Source organism: Megascapheus bottae, chromosome 27, assembly GCF_031878675.1.
Source record: "Megascapheus bottae isolate mThoBot1 chromosome 27, mThoBot2.hap1, whole genome shotgun sequence".
NCBI lineage: Eukaryota > Metazoa > Chordata > Mammalia > Rodentia > Geomyidae > Megascapheus > Megascapheus bottae.
The window spans coordinates 2,134,022-2,153,535 of NC_143535.1; the positions used below are offsets into that span (position 1 = coordinate 2,134,022).

At 40.0% G+C, this 19,514-nt stretch overlaps 1 protein-coding gene and 1 long non-coding RNA gene across 3 annotated transcripts in view; one reads left to right on the forward strand and one right to left on the reverse strand.

The window, feature by feature from the left end:
* Positions 1 to 283: 283 nt before the first annotated feature.
* Positions 284 to 19,514, forward strand: part of LOC150045408 (uncharacterized) — a 262,795-nt gene continuing 243,564 nt past the window's right edge. The window contains exon 1 of one of the 2 annotated variants that reach the window (XR_016532792.1): positions 284 to 577. This is a non-coding gene — a long non-coding RNA (uncharacterized LOC150045408). The remainder of the gene's footprint in view (positions 578 to 19,514) is intronic. The other variant, XR_016532793.1, reaches the window with a different exon arrangement.
* Mmp20 (matrix metallopeptidase 20) overlaps positions 7,532 to 19,514 on the reverse strand; it is a 32,069-nt gene continuing 20,086 nt past the window's right edge. The window contains exons 9-10 of the mRNA XM_090319776.1: positions 9,128 to 9,231; positions 7,532 to 7,632 (exon numbers count right to left, since the gene is read on the reverse strand). Of these exons, the coding sequence (XP_090175902.1) occupies positions 7,532 to 7,632; positions 9,128 to 9,231 (205 nt within the window). The remainder of the gene's footprint in view (positions 7,633 to 9,127; positions 9,232 to 19,514) is intronic.

Here is a 19,514-nt window from a genome sequence, read left to right on the forward strand (position 1 = left end):
ATTTTTATCACCAAGTGACTAGTTGGTTTCTTAAGAAATGAAACCAAGCCAAAGGCTTGGAATTAATCTGTAATGCTGACAAGTTGAAATAATCACTATCATCACCATCGCTGCCATCATGAGCAGGCAGCAGGTAGATCAGCTGTGCCAGGCTTCTTCCTGCATAGGGGCTTTTGGAATTTTTGATGTGAGACACAAAAGTCTGTGTGCACTTAGGTGCTACTTTCCCAGAAATCTTTCCCTTGATCTCATGACCTTATCATTTTATATCTTCTAGATCTTGACAAACAAGCCAACTGCCTTGTGATTGCCCAGGAATCACCCTCGTTCCCCTCCAAACTGAGGTGGAGACTTCTTATCATCATCAGTATCAACACCCAAGTCACAGACTCTCACCACTCTGCTACCAGAAGTCTGACTTGTCTTCCCTGGCCTCTCAAGGTCATGCCTCTATGAGGCTGACGTGTGCCAGTCCATTATCTTCGGTCAGCTGAGCACATGATTTTTTTCTCCTGTTTAGTGAAGCTTGCTGATGAACGGTAAAATCAACGTCATCATCCATGATTTTACAGGTAAGGTAAGTGAGTCAAAAGAATTTTATGCAATTTTGACAGTAAGTGGTAGAGCCAAACTTTACACTTGGTCTGATAGCTCACATTGTGTTCTGCATTACTCAGACAAGTTGCTTCCTCAACTCTCTAGCACTACTGAACTGTCACCCCAAGTAAGTCTCCCTTGTAAGGAGGATTTTAAGCTGGTTATCTCGGTACTGTCAGAGCATTCCCTTTGGTAAGTAACAAAGTCTACCACTTCTCCTTTCCAGAGCCACAGTATTGACTGAATTTTCCCCATCCTTATGTCTAGTCCTCACCAGGGATGCTGTGAAATGATGTTAATCCTATCTCCATGCATGCTTCTGTATTCTGTATAGGTCTCAGTTTTTGTTTTCTTTAGGGACTTGAGTTTGGCGAATGCTTATGAGCAAGATAGAGAAGTGGGGAAACAATGACCTTCTAGTAGTTTGGAGTTAGTGTAGGGTGGCCCGGCCTGGACCTTAGAGATCAGGCTGCGTCTCCTGGGTTCATGACTCAGTGGAGACAAGCATCTTGAGAGAAGGAAACAGGCGATCTGTGCATGGAAGCATTGCATTTGTGGTTTGGAGGAGGGGGGTCACAGAGCCAGAAGCACAGGGCATCCTGCCCAGGGCTTCCCGTAAGTCTGCAAGGTGAGGCTCATAAAAGAAACCGTGGGCATTTTAAGAGGAATTCCCATCAGCATGGATACTTGTGATAGGCAAGCACCAGTGGAATGAGGAAAAGAAGGGGGAAAATTTCCCCCAGAAATAGAATCAGAGAACAAAGGAGGGAGTTCCAGAAGAGATACCTGAGTGACTTCTCCCCAGAGAAGGGCTACATATAAAAGTCACTTTTTAAATCTGGACCCTAGAAAATCAGATGATTGATGGATAAAGATGTCATCGATCTAGGCTGCTGTCAATACTGAAGGTGGAATGAGACAAAGCGCAGAGCTTTTGGCTTCACTGTGGGTCGTCACCTCCCAGCTGAGTCAAGCCATCCTTCCTCCCAGTATTCCAAGTCCTTGTTCCCATGCTGAGGCCACCCAGCTGAGGTCCTGAATCCTCTGATCTCAACCTCAGATGTCTCTGAGCAGAACTGACAGGTGATGGACATTCAGGATCAGCCACTGCCCTGCCTTTCTTTCCCTTCCCTCCCTCCCTCCCTCCCTCCCTCCCTCCCTCCCTCCCTCCCTCCCTCCCTCCCTCCCTCCCTCCCTCCCTCTCTCTCTCTCTCCCTCCCTCCCTCCCTCCCTCCTTCCTTCCCTATGTAAGGAGGCATATTTGTATATGCATTTGATCCCAGGTGCTGCAATTGCATTGAGGTTTGCCCCAAGAAAGGCGTAATATCTTAGCGTATGGGTTCCAATTCCAGCTCTGCCTCTTTTTAGCTGTGGGACCAGGATAAATTAACTTCAGTGGAGAAAACAGTACTACCTCAGTGACTTGTGAAGACTAGAACATCTCAGCAAACCATCCCAACAGTGCCTGGTATGCAAAAACCACTCAGTGAAATTAATATTTAATAAAACTCAGAGAAAAGTACTGGGACAATTATGACCATTGTGAACAAGTTTTGTGGTGTATATTTCAGGGCAAACATATGCATAGATTATTATCCAACAATTCCACCCCAAGTATATGCTCTTAGGAACATATTTCCTCAATGTGGACTTACTAGTTATCTATTACTGCAGAAAAATTCATACATGGAAGTAATAGATAAGTTTTAGCAAAGTGGCATGCTATCACCACTGGGCAATCGGAGATTCAGGTGTGCTCTTGCAGAATTTCTGTGCTGAACAGAAGTAGTTACAACGATCTACATCAACTTCTAGCTTCAAAACCTCACAGTAACTATTGTGGTTAGGCCTGATATATTAAATATTAAGTTTAAAGATTGTTAACTATGCGAACATGCTGTTTTCCCCTACAAATGATGTGAGAGGGCTATAAATGGAAGATTTCTCAATTGGTCTTTTGCAATGTTTGTACAGACTTGTAACCTCTTGTTTCTCCTCTGATCTCTCTTTGAGCTCCTCAAGCTATATTCAGAACAATTGCATTGTGCAACAAAAGCTTTACTTTACCCCCCCCAATCACGCAACATGTCAAGTGATATACTGTATTACAGGAAAGGATATTGTTTAATAGAGAAGGGGTATTTGCTGTATGTATTCGCTCTGAGGCTAACAGTGTATTGAAGACTGTGTCAATGGCCACCTCTGCCTCTTTTTATCCCTAGGATTGATATATGTTCATTCAATGGAAAATAACAGTAGTACCTATTTCAATGGATTGAAGATAAGCACATTTAAAAAGAGCCACCCTGGCCGGGAGTTTGGCCTAGTGGTTAAAGTGCTTGCCTAGCATACATGAAGACCCAGGTTCGATTCCTCCGTACCACATATAGGAAAAAGCTGGAAGTGGTGCTGAGGCACAAGTGGTAGAGCTCTAGCCTTGAGAAAAGTCCAAGGACAGTGCTCAGGCCCTGAGCTCAAGCCCAGGACTGGCAAAAAAAAAAAAAGAGCCACCCTTTGGGTCCCAAAGTCATATGACAATGCATGTCTATTATACTGTAATACAATACTATACTTATATTATCAATTAGCTTTCCGGTGGTGTTACTGTTCAAATTCAAGAGTCTAGGTACTAAGAGCAAAGCTAGGAATATGGTAAGGTAATAAGGTGTCTTTTAGTCTGGATTGTTCATAAGTTACTTGGAGATGGCTTAAAAACTAAAGACAGGTTTGGCAGATGGAAAATAATCACAGGATTCTGTTTCTTTCTTGTACTGTGGTCTGTTGTAGAAAAATGCATGAAGCCTTTTGGCTTGGACTCTTTCTATGCTGCATTACAGGAGCATGAAAAGCAGATCTGTTGACCATCATTTTTCTCAAATGGCACTTTACTGGATAGTTTTTTTTTTGCCAGTCCTGGGCTTGAGCTCAGGGTCTGAGCACTGTCCTTGGACTTTCTCAAGGCTAGAGCTCTACCACTTGAGCCTCAGCACCACTTCTGGCTTTTTTTCTATGTATGTGGTACCAAGGAATCGAACCCGGGTCTTCGTGCATGCTATGCAAGCATTCTACCAGTAGGCCAAACTCCCAGCCCACTTTACTGGATAGTTTTAAACTGTGAATATTCACAAAGAACCTCCATTTTTCTTAATTTTTTTTTTTTTTTTTTTTTTTGCCAGTCAGTCCTGCGGCTTGAAGTCAGGGCCTGGGCACTGTCCCTGAGCTTCTTTTGTTCAAGGCTAGCACTCTACCACTTGAATGACAGAGCCACTTCTGGCTTTTTCTGTGTATGTGGTACTGAGGAATTGAATCCATAGCTCTACCATTAAGCCACATTCTCAGCCCCTCTACCAAGAACCTTCCATATCAGGAATGACTGAAGCAAGAAGAAAGGGGAAATGCCTGAAGCACATGGAAGACTTGAAAACAATTTTAAAATATTACCTACAAACTTCTGAATAAAAAAATGGCACAGTTTCCTTGCCAGACTGATTTAGGCCATGGAAATCTAAGGTATTTCCAAATAAACATTCGGAAGGAAACAAGATTCAATAGGAAAAGTTAGAACTGCTATTTTGGACCAGCTTCAATGGAAGAGAGCCTGCTTACGCCACTGAACTTTCAGTTGGGGGCTGTTAGGGAGTGCCTTGTGGGGTGAATCTATTCTTCCTCCTCCTCCTTGTCCTCCTCCTTCTTTTGGTTCTTGTTTGGTCAGTCATGGGGCTTGAACTCTGGGCCTGGGCACTGTCCCTGAGCTCTTTAGCTAAAGGCTTATACTCTACCACTTGAGCCACAGTGCCATTTCCGGCTTTCTGGTGGTTAATTGGAGATAAAAGTCTCTCAGTCTGGCTTGAACCATAATCTTTAGATCTCAGACTTGTGAGTAGCTGGGATTACAGACATGAGCCACAGGCGCCTGGCTGTAGACATTTTTTACGTGTGAATATTTTCTACCCTGCTAGACTGCAGATATGGAAGTGTGACTGTGCACATAGTGAATTGTTTCTCCAGAAGTTCTTGTCTCAAATTGGATAAGTGCTCTGAGATACGACATAAACATAATCAGTGTTTCTTGTGCTTTAGAGAGACTTGTATCTTTTCTAAGTACATATCAATTACATCTTGGTACCAGGAGTGCTCTAATCCAACACAGGAAATATGATTGGTAGGAATTACTTTGTAGGACATGAGAGCTAATCATACTCAATATACTTTTTGTATTGACTTTATTTGGAATTTGGATAAGAAAAATTTGGGGCTGTGGACTATTAATTCATGTGGCATTACAGATCAACAGTCCTTTAGATCTAAAGTGTTATATATAAATTCTCCAGGCTATTTCAAAACAAAGCAAACTCCAATTGTTTTAAGAACAATAATGACAGAACTGTTGTAGAGTACCGGGAAAGACTGTAAAAGTTTTACGTATTTTGAGTCACATAGTTAAGCCTTTCAATATCCCTCAAGAGGTAGGAATAATTCTTATTGTAGTTTTACAAAGGAGGAAACAAAGACACAGGGAAATTAGAGAATTTGAAGGACGTCACCCAGCTCCAATGGGAGGCTCTATGGTTTGAATCCAGGCAAGCCATTCCCCAAACACATATGTAATTGCTCTAGGTTACATCTGTGAAAGCAGTGGCAGGTCCTCCTGTGCATACTCATGAGCCAATACTGGGCACAGCACCAGGGACCAGCTGTCAAAAGGTTGACTGACGTTCAATTGCTGTGTGGTCCCTGCTACAGCTTCCAGGATGTAAGGACTTCATGGGTCGTCCCATTGTGTAGTTGTGTTTTTTTTTTTAAATGTAGCAATTTTATTGAGAGATAATTCATCTAACACACAATTTACCCATTTATAGTATACAATGGAATGGCTTTTCATATATTCACAGAGTTGTACAACCATCACCAATTTTAGAACATTTCCAACTATAAGAGAAAGCCTACACCTGTAGCAGCATCTCCCTGTTCTCCTTTGCTAAGAATTCCTGACCAGAAGTAGGTGGCTTTCTGCCTCCATGGATTTTCCTATTAGGAACATTTCATACAATAAAGAATACTCATAGAACAGTACAACAGGTGACCTTTTATGTTGGGCTTCTTTTACTTAGGATGATGTTCTCAAGCTTTATGCACATCATAGTATGAATAGTTCATGTCTTTTTATTGTTGAATAATATTCCATTACTTGAAATTACACTTTATCTATGCAGGAGATGATAAAGATGTTGTCTCTTTCTGGACATCATGGGTAAATACTGTGATGATCAATGTGTGCAAGCTTCTGTATGGTATATTTCAGTCTCTTGTAGGTTTATACTTAGGGGGGGAACTGTTGTGCCTATGTCTGACTCTTCGAGGAATTGCCAGACTGTTTTCCTCTCAGCTTAGGGATAACAAAAAGTTCTCAGCTAGTTTTGCTTCTTCAGAATGACATCTTGACATCAGAAAACAAGGTCACTTGATAATTGTCCTCAACCAATAGTCAACCTCTGCTTGATCATGAGTAATAAAGAACAAAACCCAAACCCAAATGGAAAGCTTGGAATAGCCTTGAGCATTTGTCTCTCTCCTCATTCAATGCAGATGCTAACAATAGCCAGGTCTGTTAAAAACTGTAGTGATTCTAGGTAGTACATTACATATTTTTATTCTTCAGTATCAGAATTAGAATTAAGTTTTCTGAATTCTTACAACAATATAGAGGATAATGTCAGAATTAAAAATATAAGAATATCAGACAACAAAAATTTTACCAGTATTGATGACTAGAGAAAACATTAGATTGAAGCAATTAAATAAGCTAAAACAAAGATGAACTTCACTAAGTGGATAATTATTCAAAAAGAGATTGACATGGATCCAAAATGGCACCATTGTAGGCATTTAAAGAAACAGGAAATTGAAGGAATTATTGTTGCTGTTTAACTGTATACTCACAATACTGTGTTAGGGTTTACCTTTTTCTATAGGCACACGGAATTTTTTGCCAAATAGTTATAAAGTTAGTAAACATTAACAGAAGAGAAAAAAATGAGGATTTTTTTCTTCTCTTTTTCTCTATATATTATAGGTTATGGGGCTTAAACTCTGGTCCTGGGTGCTGGCCCTGAGCTCTTCAGCTCAAGGCTAGCACTCTACCACTTGAGCCACAGCACCACTTCCAGCTTTCTGGTGGTTAATTGGAGATAAGAGTCTTTATGGACTTTTGTGCTTAGGCTGGCTTTGAACTAGGATCCTCAGATCTCAGCCTCCTGAGTAGCTAGGATTACAGGTGTGAGTCACTGGCACATGGCTAATATAATATTTTTATTGTCATTTGTTTTACTGTTGAAAGTGCCTACCTGTGGCCTAGTATGAAAAGTATCTGGAATGCTTATTTACTAACCCACCAGTGAGTAGATGCACAGTTAAACAGAACCAAGAACAAAATTTAGGCAGTTTTCATTTGAGATGTGTTTGAAGTAGAAAGGGGTAGGTTAGTATGCATCCTCATAAACAACGGGCAGAAAACCCACTGTTTATGAATAAGAATTGCAATGTATATAGCAACAATGTTTCCTAATGAAAAGAATGACAATATATGCTAAGAATGCACAGTAAGGATCCTTCCTGGAAATAAAATCCAAACTGATGGACTTACTTTGGAGTGGTAGGTGAACAAAGCTAACATGGGTATGTAATTGCAGATTCTCTTGCGTTGATTCTGATTTTGTGTCAAGTTGCCATATTTCTCAGTAAAATTCGGCCCGTGTAACTTTGAAAAATAGAGAAGCACTCTTGTTTCCAATGAATTCTAAATTGCTCTTTGAACTGGAGGACACAGAAGGATCCCTGTACTGTGCTTTGCTCTAGATTTATTCATCATCCTTAAGATTCCCTCATCAATGCTTGCCGTCTTCTTCACACCATGGGAAAGGCTGGACCTTGCTGCTTAGCAGCCAACCCAGGAGCTAGACTTCGCCACACCAACCACATCTTCCTTCTCTGTGTCATACTTGAATGTTTTGGGTCCTGAAAAGAAGTAAATGTAGCCTGAAAGAGACAAAGTTGAAATTATGGTTACCGGAAATGACCTGCACATCCATAAGTTGGATTTGGAGCTGTAACTTTTTCGTGATGGCACTGAGAGGGCGTTGCTATCAGTTTGGAGCTAAGTCATCTATTGGCTTCCCCATACTCGTGGCCTGACACCCTTCCCTGTCACTGCTCAACTTCCTCCTCGCTCCAGACAGGATAGGATAAAGGGGTTCTTTTGGGAGGTCATTCAGGCTCTCTTGAACTATGGGTTATGCAATTGCTCAGGCTCTTATCTTCAAACAAGCTGTCTCATTTTAAATTTCCCTGGTAAAACCGGTTAACTTTTCACTGTGAAATCTCTACTGTTGCTGAGCCTGATCTTTTCCCTCTCAGATCACCTCTGGAAGTCACCTTGAAGTCTCCCCCAATGCAATACTAAATTACAGATTGTCCTGTCATCTAGGAATTCTGTCTCTATTGGATGCATAGGGTTTTCTTCCCTGCCTCCACAAGATTCTCCCAGTTCTCATCCTGTCTGGAACTGTCTTTGTGTTTCTAAAGTGTCCAACACTGTGCTACCTAGTCAAGAAGAACATGGTGACTGATCTGAAAGTTTTGATTATAGTATTTGATTTATGATACTCATTTAATTCAACTTTCCTGGCTGTTAAGTTTTATTAAGTGTTTTAACTTAACACTTTTCCTTGTGTTAAGTTTTAGGAGTTTGTCATCAGTTACCTCTGGTTGATACTGTATATATTTTGAAGATGAAGAAGGTAATTTTGACCTGGATAGACTTTATGACCTAGCTGACTAATGCATTGAAGAGATAATTTTTTTTTTGTCATGGGGCTTGAACTCTGGGTGCTGTTCCTCAGCTCTTCAGCTCAAGGCTAGTGCTGTACCATATTGAGCCACAGCACCACGTCCATAATTTGTGTTTTGAGATAAGGTCTTTCTGTGTAGCTGAGGTAGTCTCTAACTCAAAATCCCCCTACGTCAGCATCCAGAGTGTGCTGGGATTACTGTCATGCTACCACTCTCTCTGACTAAGCTAGACTTACATTTTCATTTACTAAAGCAAGAACCACAATGTCTGATCGTTCATGATTTATCTTTTCCTAGATAATTTGGCTAGCTGAATTTATGATCCAGAGCTCAAAATAAGAAACAGTGATTTCTATTTGGAAATTTTTTTGGGGGAGTAGTGGAACTTGAACTCTGGATCTGGGCGTTGTCCATGAACTCTTTAGCTCAAGGCTACTTCCCTATCCCTGGAGCCACCGTGCCACTTCCCATTTTCTAGAGGTTAATTGGAGATAAGAGTCTCATGGACTTTAGTGCCTGGGCTGGCTTTGAACCTTAATACTCAGATTTCAGCCTCCTGAATAGCTAGGATTACAGGCGTGAGCCACCATCCCCATGGGGAAAATATTTTTTTTTTCTGTTGTGTTACAGCAGAGCCCAGATTTCTTGCTAGTCAGCAAAGAGTTTCTACAGAAACACTCACCATTCAATTCTACAGCAGCATCTATTTGGCCATTTACTCCTGAAAATTCTTCTTCAGTGTTTTTTGGATAGTCCTTTTCCATTTTTCTTTTTTTCTCATCAAAGCTGGAAGAAATATTATTTCACAAATTATAGTAAGAAGAGGTTTAAATTGACTGTAGATCACATCATATTAGTTAGGCATATTTCTTCAAAGCTGATTTATTATTTATTTTAGTTGTCTTTGTCTCCCTCTATATGTGATATTTTTGGTTTATGAAACAATTGAATACCATTTAGAGGAACATTTCTCCATGGACTTACATAACAGGGAGGAAAGACTGAAAATAATGCATATTGAATGAATAAGTGAATATATGACCAACCATTAATGAACTAAGAAAAATCTATAATTACTGAACCTTTGTTTTTCAAATCATCTGAGTTGAATTTCACTGCTTCTGTTTCCTGGAAGATTACAAGACTCACCACAGAGTAGATTATTTTTTTTTGCATTAGCAACCACAATTAGTGGTTGCAGATTAGTTGCCATATCTCTTTGTGATCTAAATTGTACCTGGTTAAGAAAAAAAAAAAGGGCCATGGCTTGTATGAGTGCAGCCTTAGGCAGAGATGACTCTTACCCCTTCAGAGACTTGATTTTCAAGTATGAGAAAGTCCCTTCTTCTTCTTTTTTATTTTTTAGCACAAAGCTCTAAGTGGGGATATTCTTGGGTACACATCTTTTCCTTCCCACCAAAGGTCAGACAGTTTTTCCTGGGCTTCTGGGTAGATTCCTGGGGCAGTAGGTCAGACCTACCACCTTCTGAACTAAGTTTCTCATGTGGCTCTGACTATATAGGCAAGGGATAAATCTCCATTTGACCAAGAGTCAAAACTGGGAAAGAAACGTTCAGGCTTAAAAGGACTGGGGACTGGCTGTTTTCCAAAGTACTGGGGATAGGGATGGAAGATATTTCCTCTAACAGGTCAGTGAACTGACTATGACCTAGGCCCATTTCACTTAGACCTTTTAGATAGCATGATGTTACCTACTTTACCATCAAATGATCAAAAATGAAAGTGAAAGAACCCATGTCTGCTTAGTCTTCAATCTCATTTCACCAAGAAAAGCACCTTGTCACTCAAAAGGCAAGAAGGACATAAACTCAGAATAAAAAACGTTTTTTTTTCCCCCCCAATACTCTATCTGTGCTGACACAGAATGTACCTCTTTCTATTCGTAATAGCTGAACTTTTCTACTTTGGCCAGCACTAGCCCTTTGTAGACAGATGTTTGGAATTTCTGATAGAGTCGTGAACATGAGGGGTAGTGTTGGACTTGCCTTTGTTTTTCTTGGTCGGTTGTGAGGTTTTTGAGGGGTTAATTGGAGATAAGAGTCTCGTGGGGACTTCTCTGCCCAGGCTGGCTTCGAACCACAGCCCTTGGATCTCAGCCTCCTGAGTAGCTAGGATGACAGGCAGGAGCCACCCTTGAACCCAGAGCCCTCAGTTTGCTAGCCAAGAGCTCTACTTTAGATTTGCCTTTCTGACTCTTATCAGTTGGCTTTCTGATCAGGAAGGAGAATGAACTCTGAGGAATAAACCCTGGTTTCTTGATTTGGAATATGGTGGCCCTGAGGAGAAGAGATGGTTGATATAAATATATTTGCGTATGTGCACACATTCTCACATACCACATGGATACACTTATCCTCACATGACTGGTGTCTGGATCACCTGGCACCCAGGTCAGGGCCTACCACAAGATTTTTGAGGCTTATTTTGCCTTCAAGAACTTGTTGGCGTGAAATTGAGTAAACTCTGTGATTCTAAGTAATCTTTCCTTGTTTGCCTTTAATCTCTTCAATATACCTTATCAGATAACATTTTGTAGTAGTAGGCAAGGTTTGGAAGAAGTGGGAAAAGGAGAGCCAGAATGTTTTAGAGGTATTCCAGAAAGTGAGGCCAGGAAAGGGTGAAGATCAGGTACTGGTATAAAGAGCCTTAACTAAGAGGAAAAAAGAAAATGAACGATGATAGGTGAGAACGATGGGCATACTGTCAAAAAGCAGTAAGGAATGAATACATGTGTGGAACTTGGATTCAAGGGGCACGAATGACAATTTTGGATAGATGGCATTCTAGCTGTGTGGTCTTGTGCTAATCATAAAGCCTCTGAAACAGTTTTGTTTTTTGTTACTCTTGGCCTTGAACTCAGGGCTTGGGCACTGTTCCTAAACTTTTTCTGCTTACTTCTGTTACTTCAAGCCATAGCACCACGCCTGATTTTCTGGTGGTTACTTGGAGATATGAGTTTCATGAACTTTTCTGGCTTTTAACTGCTGTCCTCAGATCTCAGCCACCTGAGTAGCTGGGATTATAGGTGTGAGCCACTGGCACCCAGCAGAGACACACATTTTAAACTGTTAAGCAGAAGCAATAATAGATAGTCCTCAAGAATTTTGAGAAGGCAGGTAGGAATGTGAGAGAATAGAAGGGAACAAAAGAGAATACCTGCTTTGGTTTTACATACACATAGGCCATTAATAAATAGCTGATTTTGAATATTAAAGAGTTTTAATTGAGACTAGGTATCTGCTAAAGTCATTCTATATATTTTCTTATCAATGAGGTGATAGGGAACCTAAATACCAAAATTTATCATTATTAAAAATAATGATCTGAGGACTGGGAGTTTGGCCTAGTGGTAGAGTGCTTGCCTAGCATGCACGAAGACCCAGGTTCAATTCCTCAGTACCACATACATAGAAAAAAGCCAGAAGTGGTGCTGAGGCTCAAGTGGTAGAGCTCTAGCCTTGAGAAAGTCCAAGGACAGTGCTCAGGCCCTGAGCTCAAGCCCAGGACTGGCAAAAAAAAAATAATAATGATCTGGGCTTAGGGAAATGCCTCAAATTGTAGAACACTTGATGAGCATGTTTGAGGCCCTGGGTTCAATTACTGAACAAACAAATATGTGTCTGTGTTTATTCCCTTTATAAACATTTGTTCCATCATTTAGTATATATTAAAGGGTCTGAGGGTAAATAAATCATTGACAGTTAAACTTTTACAGAGTTATTGGGTGTAGTTTTTTTTTCAAATGTTTTGTTCTGCACATTTGTAGGCTAAGATCTTAGGGACTATTTTGGTAAAGTACGTGGGTTTTTGTTTGACATGGTGTGTGTGTTTAGAGCAGAAGTTTGCTAGGCATTTCTGGTGTTTAGAATGTGATGATTTCTATCACAAGCCAATGGCTTACCTGACTCCATTCTGTTTCTTCCAAGGATAATCAGTCTAAGGACCCTTGAAGATAAAATAAGAATAGATGGCCACAGGGGAACTTATTGATACAGTTTTTAGGAAGTTTCCTCATGGCAACCATTATAGTCTCAGTCAGGATACATAATGAAAGAGAAATCTGGAATTCCCCTTTGAAGTTAATTACCAACGTCTAACCAAGAACTATGTGGCTTTCATATGGGGAAGGGTCTTTGTGATTTTTTGCAGAGGAGGAGGAGTGAGGAGAGTGGTCAGAAAAGAAGATGGAAGAGTGAGTTGCTGTATGTGCCATTCTAGGGAAGAGTCAGGAAGCAGAGCAACATGTCTATAATCCTAGCAGTGAGGAAGCTGAGGTAGGTAGAATCTGATGCCAGGCTAAGCTCCCCAGTGAGATCTGTTCTCCACGCTTCTGCACCCCATAAAAAGACAGGGAACAGGATTCCATGAGGAAAATGACTGTGAGAAGATTGTGGCATGTGGATAAATCTTTATGCTACAACATGAAGTAAATAAATAGATACAATGTTACGTTCCTAAACAATGAAAAATTAGGAAAGTCTCCAGAAATTAAGAGGAGGAGGAGAAGGTGAAAAAGGAAAAGAAAAAGAAAAAAGTGATAGTGCATTAGGTATTAATTCTATACTTAATCTCCTCTTGAGCTTAACGTCTAGACGCCCAGCTGTCTTCTGGAATTTCCATGCCTCACTAGAATGTCAAACTCCCCTAATACTAAAGGGGAATTCATTTTAGTCCTCTAATTTTGCTTCATTTCTTAACTTTGCTATTATGGTAATAATATCAACGTTTTTTTTAAAACACCGTTTATCAAGGATATTACTGCAAATTAGTCAATCACCTGTTTTCCACTACTGGAAAAGTAATCTATACCAATGCCTTACCCAGATTCATCACTGTTGGAAAAGTAATCTATGCCTGTGCCTTACCCAGATTCATCACTGTTGGTAGGACTATTGCAATAACTCTCTTTCTCTTAAATACGAATCCAGTGTTTTAAAGCATGTTTGCTGAGTTACATCATCATAGCACAGTTTACTGTAGAACCCAGTCACTCTCCCCACAAGAAATCCCATGCCCTCTGGTTAATTTACTCCTCCACAGCCTACTCTGACTCTGTAGAGTTTCTTATTCTGGCATTTCATGAAAGTAGGAGCATGCATTGTATGTGTATTTGTGTGTGTGCGTGTGTGTGTATGAGAGAAACAGAGACAGAAACAGACACACACAGAGTTCTTTCACAATCTTTCAGAATTCATCCATATTGTAGTATGACTAATACTACATTCATTCTTTTTTGGCCAGTCTGGGGCTTGAACTCAGAACCTGGGCACTGTCCTTGGGCTTTCCTCAAGGCTGGTGTTCTACCACTTGATCCACAGCACCAATTCTGCCTTTTACTGTGTATATGGTACTAAGGAATCGAACCCAGGGTTTCATGTATGTTAGGTAAGCACTCTACCACTAGGCCATGCTCCTGACCCCCTACATTCATCTTTGTAGACATGTAATACTGTGATAAATTCATCACACTTTGCAGATCAGTTCAACACTTGATAGAAATTTGGGTTGTTTCTATCGTTTGGCTATTATAAATGATTCTGCTATGAATATTTGTATGCAGTTTTAATTAGGCCTATATTTTTATTTCTCCTAGAGATATACCTATGAGTATAATTCTGGGTCAAATAATAATTCTATGCTTAACTTTTTGAGGAACAGGAGATTGTTTCCCAAAGTGGCCATATTCATTTATAGCCCCATGGGTATAAACTTTCTGATTTACTCCCAAATTTTCAGTAATACCTATTATTATTTGACTTTTAGATTATGAAGTTATATCTCACTGTGGTTTGATTCACATTTATCCAATACCTATTGGTGTAGAGCATCTTATGTTAATGGCACACTAGTATATTTTCTTCAGAAAATTCAGGTCCTTTGCCTGAATTATCTGGATTATCCATCTTTTTATTAGTCATACTGCAAGTTCTTCACATAGTCTAAATACAGGTCACTTTTCAGAAATATGATTTACAAATACTTTCTCATTCCTTGCACTGACTTCTTGCCAAATTCATTAGTTCTAATATCTTTTTAGAGTTTTCCTTATGGATTTTTAATTATAGACTATATCACCAACTAATAGATATAGTAATACTTTCTTTCCCTCCTCTAAGTAATTTATTCTTACTAATTGTCCCCTGCCCCACAAGTAAACACTGAATGTGAGAAGTAAGTGTGGAAAATTTTGTTTTTCCTTGATCTAAGAAGGGAAAGCAGTCAGTAATTCACTTCTGACTATGGTATCCACTATGGGTTTTTCATAGATGATTGTTTTCAGATTTAAAAATAGTAACTTATTGAGTGGCTTTTCTTTTCCTTAAATTAAAAAATAATGTTGGATTCTGTCAATTTTTTTTCCTTTTGCTCCTGTGGAGATGAGCATATGGTTTACATTTTTTTGTGATTTCTATTGGCATTTCTATTGGGAGAGAACATTACATTATTTGATTTTGTGGTGTGAGAACAATTTTGTATTATCGGCAAAAATCCCACTCAATATTTGCATTTTTCTCTTGTTAAATGTTGCTGGATTTTGTTTAATAGGATTCCTTTAGTATTTTCTATTCATATACATAAAAAATATTGGTCTGAAGTTTCATTTCTTTGTTGGATTTTGGTACTTGGATGATAATAGTATCATGCGATGAGTTGTGTAGTGTTCTCCTGACTCCTTTACTTTGTAGAAGTTTATGAAAAGTTGGTATCGCTTCTTTAAATGTATACATGAAAATCATTAGTAAAGGGGCTGGGAGTTTGGCTTGGTGGTAGAGTGCTTGCCTAAGCATGCATGAAGACCCATGTTCAATTCCTCAGTACCACATATATAGAAAAAAAAAAAGCCAGAAGTGGTGCTGTGGCTCAAGTGGTAGAGTTCTAGCCTTGAGAAAGTCAAGGACAGTGGCTCAGGCCCTGAGCTCAAGCCCAGGACTGGCAAAAAAAAAAATCACTAGTAAAGCCATTTGGGCTGAGCTTTTTTCTATGAACAGACTTTTCACATATAGGTCTATCGGATGATCCACTTTGTTTTTCTATGAATGTGTTCACTGTTTAAACTATCCAATTTATTGGTATATAATTGCTCATATCATTCCTTTATAATCTTTTATAAGATGTGACTTCCTTCATTCCTGATTTGAGTAAGTTAAGTTTGCTTTTTCACTCCGTCAGTCCAGTAAAAAGCCTATCAATCGGCTCTCCCAAAGAACCAACCTTTGTTTTGTTGATATTCTCAGATGATCAACTTCTGTATTTGATGTATTTCCATTGTGATCTTTATTATTTATTTGCTTGCTGAAGCTTTAATTTTGCTCTTGGTCTTGGTCTTTCAGTGTCAAAAAGTAGAAAGTAGATGGGGCCGGGAGTTTGGCCTAGTGGATAAAGTGCTTGCCTAGCATGCATGAAGACCGGGGTTTGATTCCTTGGTACCACATACATAGAAAAAAGCCAGAAGTGGTGCTGAGGCTCAAGTGGTAGAGCTCTAGCCTTGAGAAAGTCCAAAGACAGTGCTCAGGCCCTGAGCTTAAGCCCAGGACTGGCAAAAAAAGAGTAGAAAGTAGAAAGACATTTTCCTTCTCTTTTAACATAGACATTTATATCCATACATTTCCCTTTAGGAGGTCCTGTCACTGTTTTAATTTTCACTTTTTTTTTTTTTGCCAGTACTGGGCTTGAGCTGTGTCCTGAGCACTGTCCTTGGACTTTCTCAAGGCTAGAGCTCTACCACTTGAGTCTCAGCACCACTTCTGGCTTTTTTCTATGTTTGTGGTACTGAGGCATCAAACCCAGGTCCTCATGCATGCTAGGCAAACTCTCTACCACTAGGCCAAACTCTCGGCCCTAATTTTCACTTATTTTTAAATAGTTTCTAATTTCTTTTGTAATATCTTCTTTGATCAATTGTTTTTTTGATAGTATGTTAATATCCACATATTTGTAGAATTTCTAGTTTTCTTTCTGGTCATTGTTTCCAGCTTTATTCATTGTGATTGGAGAGGATAGTTGGCATGACTTCAGTGGTTTTCAGGTTACCGAGACTTGTATTATAGTCTAGTGTATTGTCTATGTAGGAGATGTTCTATGTGCATTTGAGAAGAATGTAAGCACTGCTCTTGTTGGCTGGGGCATTTGTTTCTGCACTTGTCTCTTTTGCCTTGGTCTTGGCCCCCTGATGGGCATTTTGTCATCTCTTAGGGTACTTAACCACTTGAGTTTCCTCTGTTTATCAGTTGATTATGAGGGTATTGATATTACCCATATGAACTTAGTGCTCACTACATGACAAACCTTTCATGGTATTTTCTTTTTTTTTTTTTTTTGCCAGTCCTGTGGCTTGAGCTCAGGGCCTGAGCACTGTCCTTGGACTTTCTCAAGGCTAGCACTCTACCACTTGAGCCACAGCACCACTTCTGGCTTTTTCTATGTATGTGGAGTGCTGAGGAATCGAACCCTGGTCTTCATGCATGCTAGGCAAGCACTCTTACCACTAGGCCAAACTCCCAGCCCATTGTTATTCTTGTTTTTTTTTTTTTTTGCCAGTCCTGGGCTTGAGCTCAGGGCCTAAGCACTGTCCTTGGACTTTCTCAAGGCTAGAGCTCTACCACTTGAGCCTCAGCACCACTTCTGGCTTTTTTCTATGTATGTGGTACTGAGGAATCGAACCTGGGTCTTCATGCATGCTAGGGAAGCACTTTAACCACTAGGTCAAACTCCCGGCCCCTTTCATGGTATTTTCATTCAATCCTGTAACCCCTATGAAGTCAGTATTGTTTCCACACCTGTTTGACAGATGATGAAACATATAGAAAAGTTCTCACATTGTCAGATCATTGCTGGTTGAGCTATGATCTTATTCTTGCCCATTCTCTTTGCTTTGTTTTTGTAGTTCTAGGGGGTTCAAGTCAAGGTCCCATGCATGCTAAGCTGAGCTGTATCTCCAACACTCTTGCGCACAGTCTTAACCAGTAAATACTATGCTTTTACTCTTGCTTATCAACAACACAATAGAGAGCCTGACACATAATTAAGCCTGATACATGTTGTCTGAATATGGCAATTAGTTAGTTGTTTTGTTAAAAAAAGTTTAATACATTAATGAATATATTTTTGGGTTCCACTCCTTCATTTTTGGTTTTGCTACTTATTATTTACTTTTCAATGGGGACTAACTATAAAATCTTTCAATGAAGAGGTCTCTTTTCAGTATTGCTAGGTACCCAGGGATAAGGGAATGTAGGAAGTGTGTCCGGCTTGGCAGAGATGAGGCCACCAGTCAGTATATACAGAGAGTGACGGGACAGCCACAACATTGAAAAGGGATGGGACTTGTAGTTCTGTATATCACTTTCAATAAAATTCAGAAATCAACGTCTATTTCAAACAACAATAGGAATAATGGCATTCTTCAGCCCCCCAGAAATCCCTTAATATAGCCAACACTCTGTGTTTGGTGGGCAGACGAGAATATTCCTCATACATGATGGAAGTAAGATAAAAAAAGCACAATAGACTGAATACTTAGCATCTATGAGGAAGGGGGAAGTAATGGGACCAAAGTAAGTAGATGACTAGAAAAGCCTCACTGGCATGGGCTAACTAACGGGTTATTTGGCTAAGTACATAATGGCATTAACATAGATATGTGTCCTTTTGAGATTTCACTCTGTGGTCTGTAAACTACTTCCTTGTAAGTTACTATGGCATGACACATTAATTCCCATTCACAAAAGCTTAAACCCACCAGGCCCCAAGCCAATCATCAGGCCTCAGTGGAGGAAGTTCTTGAGTCATCCTGTGATGAGTTCATTCACTTAAACCATGTCCAAGTTCTAGAAGCCCATAGAATATTTCCTGGATAATAAGCCTATGTTTATTTTGTTTGTGTTGCAGACTGACTTAGCACAAGGATCAAGAAAGAATCTGACAAAAGACTAGCCTTGTTAGTTGATATTGACACAGGAAGAGTCTTATTCCATGAGTTGAAGCTTGTAGTTTTCTATATTTTTCAGTGTGACCATGTGCTTAGCTTCATCTGCCTCTTTTTGCCCCCTTTTTTCCCCCAACTTCCTTCTCCTTTCTGCTTAGTACAGAGATGCACTGACCAAAGCCCCATTGACCGTCTCCAGTCATGAGGCAGTCATGAGAATGGAAACTAGGTATTAAGAACATGGGGGAGAGCTGGGTGCTGCTGTATCACACCTGTAATCCTAGCTTCTCAGGAGGCTGAGATCAGAGGGTCATGATTCAGAGCACTCCCAGGCAGGAAAGTTCATGAGACCTTTATCTCCAGTTAACCTCCAGACAATTAGAAGTAATGCTGTGTCTCCAAGTGGTAGAGCACTAGTCTTGAGCAAAACAAACCTGTAAGTATAGCACCCAGATTCTGAGTTCAAGCCCCCAAACTGACCCCCCCCCAAGAAAAAGACTGTGGAGGGAAAGTTAGAAGAAATACAGGACCTCAATGAGCTTAGATCCGCCATACCAACTCTAATCTGTTCAACTTCAATGTTTTACATACAAGAGAAACAAAGCCTTTTTTTTATTGTCACACTTATCTTGGGATCTCTGATACTAGCAGCTTACCAAAATTTCTAACCAACACAGGGTTTGACATAATGAGATGTCACGTAGCAAGGCTCTGCAAGGTGCAATGTTCAGAATTCAGGGGTGAGGGTAACTAACTGACTTGTTGTAGTGACCTTTTTCTGAGCTTGTGAGTTATAGGTCAAGTTTGTTTGTCTCATTTCTTAGTACCTTTAGCTGCGTATGTGTCAGAATATGTGAAGTAGAAGCTGTGACTGATTAACCATGCAAAATAGTTAGAGGCTTCCAGTATTCCAAACAGAAATCCCCATTTGATCAGCTCTTTGGCTGAATTAATGTGCAATGGGGTATTGAGGTTTAGGCAATCATTTGTTAGCAAGCCTTTCAAACAAGAGCCACACCTTTTGACCACATACTGTGCACCAGCCCGGTGCTGGGTGTCTGCATGCTGGTAGCATTTATCACTCTGGGAAGGTTGCAAGTGCCTAGTCAGCAACATGAGTTCA